The sequence below is a fragment of the Pelodiscus sinensis genome, chromosome 16, assembly GCF_052426305.1.
Source record: "Pelodiscus sinensis isolate ZL-2025 chromosome 16, ASM5242630v1, whole genome shotgun sequence".
Lineage (NCBI taxonomy): Eukaryota > Metazoa > Chordata > Testudines > Trionychidae > Pelodiscus > Pelodiscus sinensis.
The window spans coordinates 3,217,456-3,237,212 of NC_143067.1; the positions used below are offsets into that span (position 1 = coordinate 3,217,456).

Below are 19,757 nucleotides of genomic sequence, written 5' to 3' on the forward strand. Positions count from 1 at the left end.
AAGAGTAAATGGGGGAGCTTTGGAAGAGGGTTTCCAACATTATAGGAAGTCGGATAGTTTTCAGAAATATGCCAGGCATTTACTCAGTCTCTGCATAAGTGTCTCTTCTTACATTGCATTACTCCAGCTCAGAGGTACGTTCATGTGAGTCCACCTCCCCCTCTCTCCCCATGCGTGAGGATAACATCACGTGATCATTCTGCTGTTATTGCCATGTTGCGGCCTGCTTGAACCAACGTGGTTGGTTGCCCCTTTCACTGAACTGCTGCCATACAGCATGTCTAAGAGTTAGAGTTTGGTATCATAGCTAGGAGTGGTCCTGGCAATACTATCTGGTCCCCAAGTCCTTTTCTCCCCATCTCACCGCTCGATCTCAGGCATGAGCTCATGCAGATCCAACGTACACGAAGCTGACGACTCTCCACAGCTGCCTCTTTGATAGTCTTCTCCAAGGCACCCAACCCCCCTGCCTAGCAGGGCTGTGTCTGGAACAGACCTTCCTTCTCACTCAAAATGGCAGCTAACCACATACAAAATGGGAGACTGGGTACCAAAATGAAAGGGGCAAAACAAAATGGAGTTCACGGTCTGATCCAGACACCTTCCCTGTCAGAGTTTCCATCCTGTGGCCTCCACAGTCTTTTACCAGAGGGCTGTGTCTAGACTGGCCAGTTTTTCCGGAAAATCAGCTGCTTTTCCGGAAAAACTTGCCAGCTGTCTACACTGGCCGCTTGAATTTCCGCAAAAGCACTGACGATCTCATGTAAGATTGTCAGTGCTTTTGCGGAAAAACTAAGCTGCTCCCATTTGGGCAAAAGTCTCTTTTGCGCAAAAGGGCCAGTGTAGACAGCTCAGATTTGTTTTCAGCAAAAAAGCCCCGCTCGCGAAAATGGCGATTGGGGTTTTTTTTGCGGAAAAGCGCGTCTAGATTGGCATGGACGCTTTTCTGCAAAAGCGCATCGTTATAACGCAAACTCCGCGCCAATCTAGACGCTCTTTTTCGAAAATGCTTTTAACAAGTTGATTCTGCTTCATGAAGAAATACTTCCTTTTGTTTGTTTTAAAGGTGCTGCCTATTCATTTCATTGGTAACCCCTAGTTCTTATGTTATGAGGACAAGTAAATAAGGATTTCCTTCTTCACTTTCTCCATGTCTGCCATCATTTTATAGACCTCTGTCATATCCCCCCCCAGTCTCCTCTTTTCTAAGCTGAAAAGTCCCAGTCTTTTTAATCCCCCCTCACATGGCACCGTTCCAACCCCCTCATCATTTGCCTTCCCTTTTCGGACCCTTTTCCAAAGCCAAGAGATCTCAATTGGGAGGAGAGGACCAGGCAGTGGTGGAGATGTGGGCGCCGCACGGATGTATAGAGGCGATCAGATCTCTGATTCCCTCCCCCTTTTGTAAGGAGATTCCGGCTCTGCCTCCCCGCTGGCTTCCCCTGCGGGGGGTTCTAGGTACCGCTGATCTCCACCCGGGAGCCCCTCTCTGGGGACCGGCTGGGCGCTGCGCTGCGCTGCGCGCCGGGGCGGGGCGGGGATCCCGGCGAGATGCTCAGGGAAGGATCCTTTTTTCCTGCCCTTGAATGAAACACTGAATGGGCGGGGAGGGGGCGGTTCAGCCTCGCCCCACGTCTGGCCTCCAACGCCCCCCCCCCCCCAGTGTGGGCAGCGGGGGAGGCGGCTCGGAACCAGCTCCCGGCTGAGCGGACGCGCGGCGGGCGGGGAGGAAGGCTGCCCGCCCCGGGGAGCCATGCCTGCGGCTGCCCGCCCGGCCCGGGGCCCCCCGGCTGCCTTCCTGCTGCTGGCGCTGGGGCTGCTCCCCGCAGCCGGCGGGAGAGGTGAGTGCGGGCGCCGCGGTGCGGGGAGATGCGGGGCGGGGACGCTGCGGGGGAGCCGGGTGGGGCTGGCTTGGGGGGGCTTCATTCCACCCCTCGCTAGGATGCTCTGCGCCCCCCCCCTTTAAATCTGAACCGCAGCAGCCCCGCCAGCCTCCTCCCGCATCCCCGAGCCCAGCCCGGCCTCTGCGAGCCCCCCTTTTGCGCTGTGTCCCAGGCGCGTCTGCGGCGAGGGGCCGGGGGACCGGCGTGCGCCCCCGGGGCTGCCTCGCTGCGTGGGACTCAAAGGTTCCGCCTCCCCCTGCCCCGGGCTCCTGGGGCGAACCCCTCGGAGCGCCCGGCCAGCAGCGGGTCTCTTTCGGCAGCTGAAGCGGGTCCCATCAAATCTAGCTAGTCCCTCTCCGTACACCCCGGAGTATGTGGAACCAGAGAGTCCTAACTCTGGGATGGGTGGGGGCAGGCTGACTCTAGCCCCTCCCCACTGCCAGTGGGGCCAGAGTCGCTTCCCACTTCCAAGGACCTAAAAGGGTGTCCCAAGGTGGAGGGAGAAAAATTGTTCTCCTTGGCCTCTGAGGATCGGACAAGAAGCAAGGGGCTTAAATTGCAGCAAGGGAGGTTTAGGTTGGACATTAGGAAAAACTTCCTGCCTGTCAGGGTGGTTAAACTCTGGAATAAATTGCCCAGGGAGGTTGTGGAATCTCCATTTCTGGAGATATTGAAGAGCAGGTTGGACAGACACCTGTCAGATGATCTAGAGCAGTGTTTCCCAATTTTATTTGGCCACGGAGCCCTTTTAAACGTGAAAGAATTATGCAGAACCCCTATTAACAGTCTGCTATATGGAGCGGAATAAGAAAGGATAATAGCAAATGCTAAATAAGGTCATGAGATCCACACTTAGTTTCAATTGCACACATTTAAAAACAAAAATCACATTTAATGTGTACAAAAAATAATGCTCAAAACCTAATATGCATGAAATATTATTTTAACTAAAAAACGTTTTTGGAATGGAATTTTTTCACAGATTCCTTATTTTCATGTCGCGGAACCCCAGGGTTCCGTGGAACACTCGGGAAACACTGATCTAGAAGGTGCTTGGCCCTGCCGTGAGGGCAGGGGACGGGACTGGATGACCTCTCAGGTCCCTTCCAGTTCTAGTGTTCGGTGATTCTATTCCACTCGCTGTCACTCATCCCATGTGTGTCTTGCCGTGACATCAAGAGTTTTACATGACACCTGCTTCACATGCTGGACAGAGCGATGCAGCTCATTTCAGATCTCTTCCCTCGGGCTAGGGCGGCAGGCCAGGATACAAATCAGCTAGAAGGCGGCTGGAAAAGCCGCTAACGCTAGGTGAGTTGAGATGGAATGGGGCAAGGACTTCTCCCTGCCCCCTCCAGACCTGCAAAGAGCTCTGTGGAGCACAAACGCTTCTCTTTCGCAGTCCAGTGAAAGATATTAGCCCCCCCACCACACACCTGGGGGAAAGAACAGGTTCGCTCTAACGGGAAGAGCATCACTGGGCATTGAGGCACATGGGTGGTGCTAGTTCAATTCAAACCAAGAGAATTATTTAAGTGCTTTGGGGAGTTCCCCATCTTTGTTCCAGCAAGTAACACGCCTTTTAATCCACCTCCTTAAAAACCCTCTTCGGCCATAGCTGCTTTGTTCAGCTGAACTTCCCGGCAGTTTGTGTGAACAACCAGGAGCCCTATGGCACCTTCAGGACTCACAGATTTATCTGGGCATCAGCTTTCAAGTGGGTCTTGGTCCACAAAAGCTTGTCCCCAGATAAATCTGTTAGTCTTGACCAGGGGTTCCCCACCCTGGTCTTGAAGGTGCCACCGGACTCCTCATTGGTTTTTCGCAAATGCAGACTAGCTACCCCTCTGAGACTTGCCGTGTGGATAGTTCTGACAGGCCTGGTCCAGAGGAGTGCTGAGCACGGGGCCCCAGTGGGGTGTTTGAAGCATAGGAGCTCCCTCATCTACATCGATCAGATTTCTCCTGTGCTTAACTTTAAGCATGTGCTTAAGTGCTTTGCTGGATGAACGCCTGCACCCAGCACCTTGCAGAACAAAGCCCCGCATACAGCTGCGCCTTCAGAACTGCAGATGTGCAAAATGTCCAGGGGAAACCTTTTCTGCTGCTCCGATAAAACAGTGTCCTTAAATGTGCATAGAGACCTTCAAGGCCAAATCATTCCAATGGCTCCTGGGGTTTTGCTGTTTATGTGTGGTCCTTTGAAGGGCCCTTCAACTTTGGAAGCCCCGGGGCCCACAAGGATAGTCACAGCACATGCCGAGGGCCGCAACTTAAATATGGTTGCATAGACATGCAAATATATATGCAAATATATGCAAATAGATTCTTTCACACTGACGGGCATGAATAGAAAGATTAAGGCAAGACTACCCAACACACAGGCCCCATTTAAGTCAGTTCTGCTGATATTAAAAAAATGCAGGTCTTACCCAATTTCCACCCATATGTCAGCACTTTTAATGAGAAATGACAGCCCAGGAATTGAACTACTAAAACACATAGCAACAGAAGACCATTGTATCGACTACTTTTTTGTTTTGGATCCCACCTATAGGCTGCAAATAAATGGGCCACGGGCCTCATGTGGCCCGTGGGCCACGTGTTGAGTAGCCCTGCATTAAGTCAAGAGCAAAACTCCCGTCATCTCTGCTGTGGCAGGATGAAACGCTGAGCTTTGCAGTGGAGTTTTGACTCTGAGAAACTGTCTGTGCTTCCCCAGGACAAAACAACATGGTTGGCCCACACCTATACTGGGAAGAAATAACACCGCAGTGGAAAGCAACAGCAAACCCACACATCAGTATGAAGGTATGTCATGTGACCATGTGGTCAGGAAAGGTGTTTGGGGCTGTGTCGCCTCCCCAGCTGAGTGGCCCTTGGGTGCCAAGGAGGGTGAGATACAGAGAGGGGAATGGAGCGAGGTTCACCTGCTTCCTCTACATCTCCATTCAGGATGTTCCTCTCTGTGGTCAAGTCTAGGGGGAATGGTCTGGCCTGACTGCTGCACCCGGGTGTGGGTGTCCTGTGGATATCGTGGGGAGTGCTCTTAGGAATAAAGGCTTCTCACAGGAGTAATGTTTTTCAGGGTGAGTTTGGCCTCCCCGTAACCCCAGGAGGCAAGACTCCAGGGACTTGACCAAGGTTACACAGGCAATCGGTGCTAGAGCTGGTCAGAAGACTCCCATCTGCTGAGTCCCAGTCCTGTGCATTATCTGCAAAACCTTCCCCCCTCTTCTCAACCCACGCATCCGTTTTCAGGAAGAGGAGTCTAATGATCACACTAACCAAATCTGCCGAGTGAGGTCAAAGGCAAATTGGAAATACCCAGGGAGAGGAACCTTCACCATTAGCCGGAGGCTAAGTAGTAACAGTCTTAGCATATGCACGGTATCAGTCACTCAATACTATGAAACCTGCTGGGAAGCTTTCCGTGGAATGTGATGAGCAGGCGCTGTGGTAGCTCCTTTGCCCACTAAGTAACATCATCGCAAAGGTACAAGAACTAGGGGTCACCGAATGAAATTAATAGGCAGCAGGTCTAAAACAGGCAAAAGGAAATATTGTTATAGATAGTTAACCTGTGGAACTCCTTGTCAGAGGATGCTGTGGAGGCCAAAACTATTTCAGGGCTCAAAAAACAATTAGATAAGTTGGTGGAGGATAGGTACATCAATGGCTATTAGCCAAGATGATCAGGGACACAACCCTGAGCTTTGGGCATTCCTATATCTCTGACTGGGTGACAGGGGATAGATGCTTTGGTCTGTTCCTTCCCTCAGAAGCACATGGCATTGGCCACATTTGGAAGACTGATGCAACACTGCTCTGGCCCTTTCCAGTCAGATGTATTATGGAGGTACTTGGTTATTCTTAGTCCCAGACTTGTTTCCAAAGAGCACAAGGCATCTGACCAGTATGTGCCCTTAGACAAATCCGTCAGATCCTAAAGTCCTTGATCCATGTTTCTTCCAGCAAATTCTCAGTGGATTTGAGAACCCTGCTAGCAACAAGCAGGCACGAGCTGTCTGATGGAATCCTGAAAACAAAACGTGATGGGAGGGGGAAGAGGAAATGCAGTCAACATCCAGTGTTGGGAGAGATTCGGCCAGGCAAAAGGCCCCGAGCTCCCTGCAGCTGTGTTTGTGCTAAATCTCCTGTAGCACCCTAACAATCGATCGCTGCTGAGCATCTGCAGTTCCCCAGGATTCTGGAACTGGGACTAACACTAATGGGTCTGAACACACACCTTGCCTGGGAGACTGTTTCAGCAAGCAGATCTTTAGAGTGCTCTTTTTCTGTATTTTTGTTTCACTTGATTTCTGTGCTTCCAAGGGGGAGCCGAGTTAGTCTGTAACTGGAAAAACTTAAACAACAAGTAGTCTGGCAGCACCTTAAAGACTAAAAAAATATGTAGCTGGTCTCAGGAGCTTTTGTGGGCACCACCCACTAGATTTCTGTTGTGTAAATCCCCTGGTGCATTGAGTAAGGCAGATGAGGAAATGGCCTGTTGGTTAGTTCTCGGTAATTCCTTATCTAACAAGTCTAATAGAGGAACAGCACAGCAGTGGTTACTGCCCCTAAGAGGCAAATTCCTTTAAAAGCAGCTCTTAGAATATCCACAACCGTACTGAGAAAAATCTTGTTTCTTCATTGCGCTGAATCAACTTACCTTTTCTGGATCAGACCCCGTCTGCTAAGCCGCGAATTTTTATTGCTCTGTGGTCATTTACAGCTTGTGTCTGCCCTGAACCGCCCCGTGTGCCGTTATGTGAATTAGTGTACAAATAAAATCCTGTACTGCAATAAGTCAGTAGCACCAGACACATCTAGTAACAAGGTGCTTGACTGTAGTTTATATTTCTGATCCCCTCCTGTGTGTTACAGCCTCAGCATAATTGCAATTATAATTATCTAACTGTAGCTGCCTAATAATGAGAGTAATTATAATGTAAAGGCTACTGGGAACACCTTTCAGGCAATGCATCCCATCTCACAGGTGTCTACACCTCACCCGAGTACAATGTACTTCCAATTTGCCTTCTTCCAGCCATATCATTTATTTAAAGCTATAGCTAGATAGAGCTGTGTACAGGTAAAGCAAGTTCTAGATCTGTAAACTGTGGGTATGGATCTGTCTATATTGACATTGGAAATGATATTAGGACCTTCACAGAAAACCATGTCTCTGAGTACATCCTAGGCCACAGTGTCTAGCACACGGTGGGCAATAAAACAGCAGCAGTTACCAGGTTAACCCCTGGCAGGCCACTGCCACTATATTTACCTGCGCCTCCTCAGGTACTGGCAATTGCTGCTCCCATTGGCTGCAGAGGCCATTCCTGGCCAATGGGAGTGGCCGGAAGCAGCACAGACTGGGACACCGCTTCCCGCAGCTCCCATTGGCCGGGAATGGTGATCCGCAGCCAATGGGAGCTGTGATCGCCCGTACCTGCAGAGGCACAGGGAAATATAGTGGTGGGTGCCCACCAGAGTTCTGGTCTGCGGGCTGGAATGTGCCCACCCCGCGTCTAGCAGCTGTTGTGGCTCGGCAGGGCTGCTGTTTCAGTCTATGTTGAGTAGCTTTTCCAGAGAGCAGACTTTATGCAAATTGTGCCTGGTTTATACGAGTGGTGCAACACTTCTCCTGTAGAAGAAAGCTCCTTTGCTGGACCAGCCTCTCCGCAACCTAACTCCCCGCTGCTTCGGTTTAATTTTGCAGGCCATGAAGCAGGACTCAGTGAGGCACAAGACACCTACAGGCTTCAGTTTGAGAACAGCCGGTTCGGGTTCTAGTGGTATTAACCAACGTCCTGGCATTCTCTAAAGAGTTGCTGTCACCGCTTCAAATGTTATTGTAGACAGGGCCCAGTGGTAGGGCTCCATCCAAACAGAGCCGGGATTTTTTCAAAGAAGGCCATGGGAATTAGGCATCATGTTTCCAGTGAATACTAATGGGATTGGGGGACCTAGCTCTCCTAGGGTGCTCTGAAAATAGACCTGCAAGGGGATCTGCTAAATAGACTCATCATACTTCCCCATTAAATATGTCCCTGAGTGGATGTGGTAACAGATTGTATCAATTTGGTTTGAGGGCCCTACCCAATTTACGGTCCATTTTGCTCAATTTCACAATCATGGGGTTTTAAAAAATGGTAAATGTCATGGTTTCAGCAGTTTACATCTGAAATGTCCCGGTGCTGTACTTGTAGGGTCCTGACCCAGAAAGGGGCTGCGTGGGGGTCCCAGGGTTATGGTAGGCGGGTCGCGGCGCTGCTACCTTTACCTCTGCGCTGTTGTTGGCAGTGGCGCTGCCTGCAGAGCTGAGCAGCTGGAGATGGGTGGCTTCTGCCTAGAGTCCAGCTCTGTAGGCAGAGGCACCGCCAGGCTGCAGCACAGAAGTACGGGTGGTACGGTATTGCCAGCAGAGCCAACAGCCTTGTTGGGCCCTGGGGCAAGGTCGGCGGAAGGGGCGGGGCCAAAGGAGAAAGGGGCAGGGCCAAAGGCGGAAGGGGCAGGGCCAAGGGGTGGAAAGTCGGAGCCTTTAGCACCACCAAGACCACAGCACGCCCACCCCACCCCTCCAGCCCCTCAGTTTGAGAAACACTGGTCTCCCCCATGAAATCTGTGTAGGGTAAAAGCCCACAGAAGACCAGCTTTCAGGGAAGGACACCAGATTTCATGGTCTGTGATGCGTTTTCCATTTGGTAAGGCCCTGGCCATCTGCTAAGAAATAATGGAAACAAAACTCTGCATCAGGCCCATTTGTGCAAGGCAGGTTTTCTGGTGATCAAGCATTTCCCTGGGGTTCTAGGCATGGATCCTCTCCACATGCCTAAAGAAGCCAAACACATTGTTCCTCTTCCAGAACGTCCCACCTCCCTGCCTCTTAGGCACACCTGGGGGGCGGGGTGCTCCTGGCGGTAGGGCGGGACAAGAAGAGGCTTGCACTGGCAGTGATGACGAGCACTTCCCTTGCTGTATTGATCTTGCTGTGTGTGTGATGGCGGTTTCTCTGTTGCATGCAGCACCCACTCAAAGCTGAAGTCAAGCTGACCGCGGAGGGGAAAGCACTCATCCTGGATGTGGAGAAGAATGAGTAAGTGGGCTGGTCCATTGCATGCACTATGCAACCTTTTCCCCCAAGGAGATGAATAAAGAGCTGATTCAGGGCCCACTGGAGCTCTTGACTTTGGATCACGCCCTACAGACTGGTCTAAAGCTAAAGCTTACATTGACCGAGTCCCTTGCTCAGGGCTGTGAAAAACTACACGCCATAGGTAGGTCGACTTTAGCCCTCACTGCAAACACATCTAGGTGGACGGGAAAAGTCTTCCATCGACTGCTATGGATTAACAGTGTCAATTGACAATCCCCTTTGGTCAACGCAAGAACCATCTATGCTGTAGCTGTCGTGCCGTAGTGGGTTGCTGTAGTTTAGACATACGCTCACTGTGGGAAATGCCACTCTTCGGCATGAACGGCGAACTCTGGGTCTGACCTCCAGCTGGGACATTGGTGGAGTTTCACAGAAGTCACTGTAGGCCAGCCGCAATCTGGCCCACAGCATACAGACCCGTGCCATGTAACAATACCAGCACTAACTAGACTGGTTTCCTCTTACTCCTTTCCTGATGCCGGTGAGCTGGCTTGTTCGCACCATGGTTCGATGCTTTATCACTTTTTATATGTCACGTTACTCGTAGGGGTTCCATTCCAGGTCTCTTAGGAGTAACTGTAACTCACACACCTGCTGGGTGTGGTGCACGGTCCCATCTAGTGGCACTGAGACCACTTAGAGCAAGAATAATGAGTGTCTTCCACAGGCATGGCTGAGAGCTGGCTGGCTTTTAGCTCATGCAGTAGAGGATCATGCCCTAAACTCCAGAGGCCCCAGGTTGGATTCCACCTGTCAGATTCTCTAATGCCAGGGAAACCCACATTTCTTGAACGCCTCTCATCCTGAAGTGCCTAAAGAACTGTTTTCAGGTGCACTGATGGCAGAAGTTCAGCCATCTCTGGGAGAGCATGACAGCTGGCTAACAGCACACAGCCATTTGAGTCAGGAAGGCTGTGTCTACACTGGGCCACTTATTCCGGAAAATCATCCGCTTTTCCGGAATAAGCTGCGAGCTGTCTACACTGGCCTTGAATTTCCGGAAAAGCAACGACGCTCTACTGTACAAAATCAGCTGCTATTCCGGAAAAACTATTCTGCTCCCGCTCAGGCATAAGTCCTTATTCCGGAACACTGTTCCGGAAAAGGGCCAGTGTAGACAGCCCAGTCGTCTTTTCCGGAAAAAAGCCCCGATGGCAAAAATGACGATCGGGGCTCTTTTCTGGAAAAGCGCATCTACATTGGCCACAGATGCTTTTCTGGAAAAAGGGCTTTTCCGGAAAAGCAGCCTGCCAATGTAGACGCTCTTTTTCCAGAAATACTTATAACGAAAACTATTCTGTTTTAAGCATTTCCGGAAATTCATGCCAGTGTAGACACAGCCCTCGGGTACAACCGCACAGCAGGGTGATTTCAGAATAACTAACATTATTCCAAAATAACATAGTCTGCGTCTGCACACAAGCACTTATTTCGACATAGTGTCAAAATAACGTCCAGCCAGAGGACTTCTTACTCTGATCCCTGTAACCCTCATTGTACGAGGATTAAGGGTAGCGGACGGAGAGTGCTCTTTCTCAGACTTCCTGCTGGGTAGGCAGCGCCAAAAGGCAAATTAAGCTATTTTGACTTCAGCTACGCTATTGACGTAGCTCAAGTTGTGTAGCTTATTTCGGATTTAGCCCTGCTGTGTAGACGCACCCGAAGCGAAGAATACTGCATCCAAATGAAGTTACTGGTGGATGTAGGCAGACAGAATGATTTTGCTGCTGGAGTCTGGAGGTAAATTCTTTGCTACTTTCTATCCCAGATTCTTTGCCAGGCAAGTGGATTCGATTCTAATGACAGAAGAGCAGCCAAGATTTTTCTTATGGTAGCTGGCCCTTGCCAATTTTAATCCATTGATGTTGGATTTCGTTCTGTGTCGGACTTCTGTATTGAATTTCAGTGGAGTGGTTTTATTTTCAGTATCCACTAATGTATTTATACCCTGGACTGAGCCCACTTACCGTATTTAAGTATATAGTGCAGACATCCCTGACCAATCAAACCTAGAATCGCTTGTCCCCTTCCCTAAGAGTGAAAGGAAATGCTGCACTATGGATATACAAGTGTAATTATCAGAGGGGTAGCCGTGTTAGTCTGGATCCGCAAAAGCAACAAGGAGTCCTGTAGCACCTTATAGACTAACAGATGTATTGGTCATAAGCTTAAGCAGATCTAAAGGTAGCCATCCTGCAGCAAATAAACTTCAAGACCAGACTTCAAAGAGAAACTGCTGAGCTACAGTTCATCTGCAAGTTTGACACCATCAGCTCAGGATTAAACAGACGGTGAATGGCTCGCTAACTACAAAAGCAGCTTCTCCTCTCTTGGTGTTCACGCCTCCAGATCAGCTGTGGGCCCCATCCTCCCTGACTGAATTAACCTCGTTATCTCTAGCCTGATTCTGGCCTGCATATTTATACCTGCCTCTGGATATTTCCACTACATGCATCTGACAAAGTGGGTTTTTGCCCACGAAAGCTTATGCTCCAACACATCTGTTAGTCTATAAGGTGCCACAGGACTCCTTGTCGCTCTTACAAGTGTAATTAGTGTGCTAAACAGGAGATGATACAAATATTCCACTTAGGAATGGTGTTCCTGGCCTCCGTCTGCCAGGGGTTGGGAATGAGCAATAGGGGAGGGATCACACGATGATTCCCTGTTCTGTTCACTCCCTCTGGGGCATCTGGCATTGGCCACCGTGGGCAGACAGGACACTGGGCTAGATGGACCTTTGGCCTGACCCAGTCTGGCCGTTCTTGTGTTACCAGCAGCATTGGGTTCTGAAAACACTGGAGCAGCAGAGAGACCAAACTTTGCTGCCATTGCTAGCGAAGTCGGGTGTGCACAGGCAAACTGAACTGCTGATGGCAGCTGTGAGCCGTGGGGATCTCTGAAACAATGCTGGAAACGATCTAACTGCTATTGTAGGCAGGACAAAACCACGGGGGTCTATTTCCTCTGACTGCCGGATCTTCAACCTGTGACAGCATTTGTGCATTGCAGGACTGCAGTGGTGAATTTATTCACAGTCCTGGTGGAGTTGGAATCCTAGGGTTGGAAGAGACCTCAGGAGGTCATACCCTCTGCTAAAAGCAGGAACAATCTCAACTAAAACTTCCCAGCCAAGGCTTTGTCAAGCTGAGACTTAAAACCTCTAGGGATAAAGATTCCCCCACCTCCCTAGGGAACCCATCCCAGCGCTTCACCACCTAGACCCCTCCCCACCTCCGCTCCACTGCAACTTGACACCATTGCTCTTCGTTCTGCCATCTGCCACCACTGAGAACAGCCTCTCTCCAGCCTCTTTAGAAAGGACCCCCCTTCAGGGAGTTGAAGGCTGCTATCAATCCCCCCTCACTCTTCTCTTCTGCAGACTAAATAAGCCCAAATCCCTCAGCCTATGCTCATAGATCATGTGCTCCAGCCCCCTCAGCATTTTCGTTACCCTCTGCTGCACCCTCTCCAATGCATCCACATCCTTTCTGAAATGGGGGGGGGGTATCCAGAATTGGACGCAGTACTCCAGATGTGGCCTCACCAAAGCCTAATAAAGGGGGATAATCACTTCCTTAGCTCTGCTGACAATGCTCCTCCTAATGCACCCCAATATGCCGTTAGCCTGCTTGGTTACAAGGGCCCCCTGTCAACTCATATCCAGCTTCTCATCCACTATAATCCCAGGCCCTTTTCTGCAGAGTTGGCAAAAGCAAAGCGTCCTAATGGAAACCCAAGTAGGAGCTTAATTCAGTGTGTGATGACATAACTTCCAGGTGCCTCTTGGGAGCTGTGCCGTGCTATTTCCATCCGCGGTCTGGCGCTCAGCATGCTAGTAAACAGGACTAGCATCGTGCTCCATTTGTGCTTGTGTTTACTTCCTGAGATAGGGCTTTCATTCAGCAAGATGCACAGACAGATGCTTCCAGCAAGGAGCGTGCTGGCTTGCCAGGATTAATAAAAGAAGTCTTGGTGTTTGAACAGACCTTATAAAGGCCCAATGCATAGAAAATAGAAAGGATACAAAACCCCTTTGAACACAGACTGCAGAAAAGCTTCCCCAGAGCAGAGAGGAGGCTGAGGCATGTTGTCAGACAGAAGATGGGACCCAGAGGAGAACAGGCAATGAGACAGACATTTAAGTTTAAGGGATAGCTGCAGGGAAACTGGCTCATTTGGCAGCTGAGACGCCTTGAGAACAGAGACATTACTTGGCCGACACTTTCAAACTCATTTAAGTGAGTTCCAGGGGAATTCATTGGCAGAAGGAGGACTGATGAAGCAGGCAGAAGAAGTGGGGTTCTCAGGAATAGGGTTGATGCTCTAATAAGAATCTCTCGCCCTTTGCAAGCGTTAATGAATGAAGCCTCCTCTTGCCCCTGGCACAGGGCATGTCTACACTAGGGCTGTGTCCAGACTCAGGGTTTTTTTCGAAAAAACCTCACCTGCGTCTAGACTGCAGCCGCGTTCTTTCGAAATTAAATCGAAAGAACGCGGCTTTTCTTTCGATGGCGGTAAACCTCATTTCACGAGGAAGAACGCCTTCTTTCGAAAGTTCCTCTTTCGAAAGAAGGCGTTCTTCAATGTAAATAGGGCTTCTTCGAAAGAGAGCATCCAGACTCACTGGATGCTTTCTTTCGAAAAAGCAAGCCGCTTTTTCGAAAGTTCAACGTGCAGTCTAGACGCTCTCTTTCGAAAGAGGCTCTTTCGAAAGTATCTTTCGAAAGAGGCTCTTTCGAAAGAGGCTTGCAGTCTAGACATAGCCTAGGAGATTATTTTGAAATAACTAAAATCGATTGAATAACTCCTGGAATAACAAAATTGAAATAGCGTGTCCCCACTATGGGGAAGCCTCAAAATGAGTCCGAGGTAGGCTCCCTTAATGTGGATGTGCTACCTCGACATAGAGCCCCAGGAAACGCTGGAGAGTGATTAGTCTGAATTACTCTGGGCAGTCGTTATTTTGAAATAGCGGCACTGAACCACCCACATGACTGCTATTTCGAAATAACTATTTTGAAGTTCGCATTCTTCTCCGAGGAAAGCAGGAGTAGAGATTTCAAAATAAGCAGCTAATTATTTTGAAATAATGGGCTTGGATGCCCCTCTTATAAATTCGACCTAAGAGGGGCTATTTCGAAATAACTCCCGATTGTAGACCAGGGCTGAGAGAACTCTTGGTTTTGAAGGCCACAGTTATGTCGCATGGCAGAAATGTTTGGGCCACGTCCTTAATTTCATTGGGATGTAAACCAGGAGCTATTGCACATTTTCCCCCTTAACATGCTGCATTATGTAAAACATTCAGTGTATCTGGCTGTGGACTCCATACAGCTGCGTGTGGGCTTCATGCCTGAGTAGCTAACACCATTGGCTGGTTGTTGCTGGTAGGAAGAAGGGCAGAACCGTGATTCAGGTCCAGCGGAAGCTAGGCTGTAGCACATCACAGCTGAAGAATAGCAAGAGACTGTCCCCAAGAGCCACTTTATTCTTTTTTTTTTATGAATCATTGAAACACGCAAGCCCGACAGCTGCAGGATTGGAAGGTCCAAGACTAGATGGAGAGAGAAATAGACGGAGGGACGCCTATAGAGCAATCCGACATTGGCTGTGGCTTAGGAATGGAAGCATCCGCCTTCTAAACCTTGGATGCAAACAGCGTTCTCTAAAGGCCTTTGTGCTTAATAAGAAACAGCTCGGAGCTGATGAGAGGGGTCTCCTGGAGATGCAGGGGAGACGCTATGGACACTGATCACAGTGGTCCCTGCTGACTTGGGAGCCTAGGAATGTGTCATGGGGCAGGTCTGGATGGCATGGGGCCCCTGTGCCAGGGATAACAGCCGATACCCCTCCGCCTGGGCCTGTTTCCAGAGAGTCTCTGTCACAGGGTGATGGGCCCCTGCAAGACTTCTCACCTGCCTCCCAGCTGGGGTTAGGAAGAGGCACCTGGGCGGGTGAGAGCTGCCTGGGACCCGAGGAGAGACCAGAGGAGCCGCAGGAGACCTGGCGGAGAGCAGTAGCTGTGAGTTGCTATTGACAAGTTCTGAGGAAGGCTGGGGGAGGAAGGGGGATGGGGGCTGGACCCCTGCCCAGTTGTGGGAGGCCTTGAGGAGAGGGAGGAAGGGAGAAACGAGCTAAATCGATACAAGCCACACCCGGAGGTGTTGGCCTCTCTATGAGCAGGGGCAGGATGTACAGGACCCTCCCCTACACCCTCTGGCAGGAAACCTGGATGGAAACTAGGGAAGGAGCCCTGGAACAAGGGGGTGGTCCTGGAGCAGGATTCCCTGGGGGAATGAAGCTTCCTGGGCAAAACCCGGAGAGCGGAGCGCCGGGGCGGGGACTCGATGGCTACTGACCCTAAGGTGGCAAACTGGAACCGGTGGCCCTTGAATGGAACCGAAGGGCGTCCGCGTTATAACCTGGCCTGACTGAGGCGGCGGGAGGACCTGGGGTTACCCCGAGGGGCCTGGGGCTGCGAGGAGTCCAGGGGGTGGATTTTTGTCCCTCGGGAAGAGGCGATGCTCCTCTGGCGGGAAGGTTGAGGTGGGCTGTGCCTGGGCGGGAGAGGCCTGGTCAGAGGAAGGCAGCCAGGATGGGATAACAGGGCGTGGGCAGTGAGATTCAAAGCCCTCTCCCACCCGGGAGGGACGAGGGCGGGGCGGTGGTGGGGCCACGCCCCGGAGGCCACCCTGTGACCATCTCCCCAGGACGGGACAAGCTCTGGGACAACTGTAGTGACCTAACAACCACAGCCGTGGGCCCCAGTTCCTAGGGAACCTCTCTAAGGAGCGAGCAAGAGGGGCTGCCAGAGACTTCATGGTTGGTGCCCCTAGAGGTCCACCTAAGCTGAGGACCATCTGGGGTGGGCCTCACCCGTCCTCGCCTCACATCAGCCTGCAGCTGTGGGGGAGACGCTGCCCGGAGAGTGGCCGGACAGGGACGCTCTAGTCCCTCTGAACCTCGGAGGGGGTCCCAATCGCATCTGCCCGCTCTGAAGTGTCTCGGTAGGACCTTTCTCTCCAACCCGGTGCCCCACTCCACTTGGCTGGAGTCAACGTTCCCTCTGAATTTTTCCCCCTCTATGTGCGGAATAAATGTTATGTGTCCCGAGCCCTGCGCGGATGTGCACCACCAGTAGGAAAGCGTGCTGTGGGCGCTCTGCTAATCAGCCGGGCAGCGTTCGAAACTCTCCTGGGGGGGCCGCCCAAGCGCCCAGCTTACAGGGAACCCTGGCTGCAGTGCTGCTGAAGTGTCATACTGGGAGCAGCGGGTTGGCTCAGCTCTTCCTCATGCAGGCAAAGCTCTTGCTGGCTTGGGAGGCGACTCGTTTGAAGGGGGGGAATGGCATCAGGCCCCCACAGGGCATTTTGAGCCACGTGCAAGGTGAATTCCATGTGACGGGAGGCAAAATGTACAGGAGTGAGCTGAGAGCGGTCAGCCTCCTCGCCCGGAGAGACCTCGCTGGCTCCCCGCCCAACAGAGACGTCTAATTTTAGACTCCTTGTCCCTCGCAGTAAAAACCTGCCACTTCTCAGCAGTGGCATTTCCCTGTGCCTGAAATAATAAGGCAGCCCTGGATCTGATGCTCTGAGCTGCCTGATAAGGGAGCCGGGAGTCACTGTCCTCATTTCCTGCCTCTGCCGCGTTACAGCCCTGGTTTTAGTGACTGCTGGCGGAGAGGGGTTTGTCCAACAGCTCCCACCCAGTGTCCACCCACTATCCCTATCTCACAGCTTCCTGTATGGGGGGAAAGAGGAGTCGGGGGCATGGAGGCAAGTGGCAGGAAGCATTTGACCTGGTCAACTGTGCTCACGAAGGGCTTCTTTTATTGTGGAGATATGCAGCTGCTCTTCCTCCTCCTCGTTTGTTTGGTGTAACGCAGGGGAGGAGAGAAGGAAATGAGCCCCTCTAAATTATCTGTTCCACTTCCCGGCCGGGGAATCCATTTCCTTTCCTCTTGGCATCTTTGCATTCTCCAGGGCTAATTGCAGTGGAACGTGTGGCTGACTTTGCTCTGCAGCCATGAGTTTTTCTTCACTCGGCGCACAGTCAACCTGTGGAACTCCTTGTCAAAGGAAGTTGTGAAGGCCAGGACTTTAACAGGGTTCAAAAAAGAGCTCGATAGATTCATGGAGGTTAGGTCCATCAATACTTATTAGCCAGGGTGGATGGAATGGTGTCCCTGGCCTCTGTTTGGCAGGAGCTGGATATGGATGTCGGGAGGGATCATTTGATGATTCCCTGTTCTGTTCATTCCTTCTGGGACACCTGGCATTGGCCACTATGGGCAGACAGGACACTGGGCTAGATGGACCTTTGGTCTGACCCAGTCAGGCCGCTTTTATGTTCTTATGAGTTCGTTGCCTGGCTCTTCCCCCCCACATGGTGCCAACCTGGCCGAGAGGAGTCTTTTCAATGCCCCTACAAGCAGCTGAGTTTCACTTTCCGTGTGGGTGAATCGCTTTCCCTTTCCAGCCTGTTTCGCTGGAACAATAAATGAATTCTTGTTACCCCAGGAAAGGGCCTAGAGAAAATGGGATGTGCTGGATCCAGGCTTCATCTGCAGCTGCATCACCACCATCTGGAAAGAGCCTCGACTTCCAGCTGTTGGAAGAAGTGCCAGGTTTTACCCCCAGGACTCCAGGAGGGCTTAAATGTTTCCCTGCTTAATTGCAGTTGGATGTTGAAAAGCAGCCCTGACAACTGTTACTACCAGGCTGGGTGCTAGAGGGAGGGGCCGGCTGAGTTTCTCACCATAAGCTTGGTCGGGGGATTTTAGCAAGAGGGGGCAGTCTCTTCTGGTGCACCTGGGTGATTCTGTGGCCCTCCATGGAGCAGCCCCGCTCTGCGGCTGGAGGAATAACCCCCAAGTGCAGGCAAATCTGCGGTAGAAACCCTGGCGCAGGGAAGTGAATCCCTCCCACCCCCTGATGCTCTTGGCAATCGGTTGGGGCAGATTTATGGCTATTTCAGAGGAGCGGGATGGAAAAAATTCAGAGCCCTCCGTCTGCTTATAGACTCTCGGCTGTCGATCTCCAGACCAAACTGAAAACAGCTGGCGTTTCCCACCAGAGATGCATCGCCTCTTGGCTTCTGAACAACGGTGTCCCTACCCCCAGAAGAATGGCGTTTATTTAAAAAATGGCACCACCTCCGGCTGCAGCCTGACGGCCTTGTGCCATCAGCCCCGGCAGAGCGGGGAGCGCCTTGGGGCTCTTTAGAAGAACCCGCCCTTCTCCAAAGAAACCCACACGCCTCCCTCTGGAGCTGAGCTCAGCTCCGAGGAAGACCTCTGAGGACTGCGTCATTTCTGAGCGCCTCCCTTTGAGATGGTGGGTCGCCGAGGGCTCCCGGCGCACTGCACCGTGCGAGGCGATAATGCTTGTGAATATTTCCCTGGCGCGAAGACACTGGGCGACCTACTTAGTGTGGAAAGCCTGGAGGAGCCTTGTCCACAGCTGCATAGCGACTGGACTCCGGTCCTGTTTAAATGAAGCCAGAGAGGTCCTGGTACCTCTCAAGGAAATCACCAAGCAAATGGCTGGGAAGCTGCAAGGAGATTGGCTCTGTTGGCAACTGAGCTGCCTTTGGGAACGCGGTTTCATCAGCCCTTATCTAGCCCTGGACTTATCTACGCCCTGAAGCAGCCAAATGTTGGCTCCAGCGGAGTTCAGGGCTTACCAAGACCTCCTCCCCCGTCATCTCTCTGCAATTCCTGTATCTTGCTTTCTGCTGCTCTTGGGAGGTCCGGCAGGAAAAGCGAGAGGGAAGGGAGCCTTTCATCCCAGTTCAGCCACCTTTCCTCGCACTCCCTCCCCATCCTGCCCAGCTGGCTGGGCGGCAGGTAGCGCTCTCCAGGTAACTGCAGCCGGGATCAGCAAGGGAGCGGGTTGTTTCCAGCTGCTTTGCAGGCTTTCCTCCACTCGTGCCCTGTTTCCTACTATGGCCTCTGTGCCGGGGGCTCCGTGTCGTGCCTTCCCCTGGGACCAAGGAGGATGCTATTTGCACTGTTTGCTTGTTCTGTTGCAAGTGACTTCGACTGTCCTGCAGTAACCCCACGGATGTGCCTCAGTTTCCCCAGGGTCTGCCCTATTAGCGGGACAGAGATGGGAATTTCGGTGACAGCCTCCTGCACGTACACACCTGAGCCTGGGAGGGGGAGTGTGACCAGGCGACGCCTTTAACCCGGGAAGCTGGACAAAGGCTGGAGGCAGGGCTGGCTACCGGGGGAGACGGGATGCCGGGTGTGTGATGAGGCTGGCTGGCATGAGAGGCAGAGATGGGGGACAGGGTCATTGGCTCCTTCCCCAACAGGGATGGGACTGGCTGCTTCTGGTTCCCACACTGACAAGTCTGTTCTATGCTGTGTCCCTCTGGACTAATGAACCTTCTGTTCTCCTGCCGGCTGAGCATCACCTCTGGCTGCAGATGGGGGTGCAGAGATGGTGGCTCCCCCGCCCTTCGGCGACTCTGGGGGTCTGGATACTTGACCTGCCCTGTCTCTGTGTCTGACCCCAGGCCTAGACCCGTCCACGCAGCAGCTCCATGGCATTGAGATGAGCCCAGGACATCCCTGACAGAGCGACCCGGGGCCAAGAACACTCCAAGCCAGTCTCAAGCAGCGCCTTGGGAAGACATCTATTTGTCGTGGCACCGGGCCAGGCCTTCGCTCATTTGGCTGCCTTGCTCTGAGCTGACCTCGCTCCCCA

At 51.9% G+C, this 19,757-nt stretch overlaps 1 protein-coding gene across 2 annotated transcripts in view; it reads left to right on the plus strand.

Moving 5' to 3' along the window:
* The first annotated feature begins 1,499 nt into the window (after nt 1-1,499).
* Nucleotides 1,500-19,757, plus strand: part of ADAM19 (ADAM metallopeptidase domain 19) — a 58,281-nt gene continuing 40,023 nt past the window's right edge. The window contains exons 1-3 of one of the 2 annotated variants that reach the window (XM_075900625.2): nt 1,500-1,841; nt 4,606-4,694; nt 8,912-8,982. In XM_075900625.2, coding sequence (XP_075756740.2) covers nt 1,754-1,841; nt 4,606-4,694; nt 8,912-8,982 — 248 coding nt within the window. In that variant the 5' untranslated portion in view covers nt 1,500-1,753. Of the gene's footprint in view, nt 1,842-4,605; nt 4,695-8,911; nt 8,983-19,757 lie in introns of those variants that run through there. The other variant, XM_089769439.1, reaches the window with a different exon arrangement.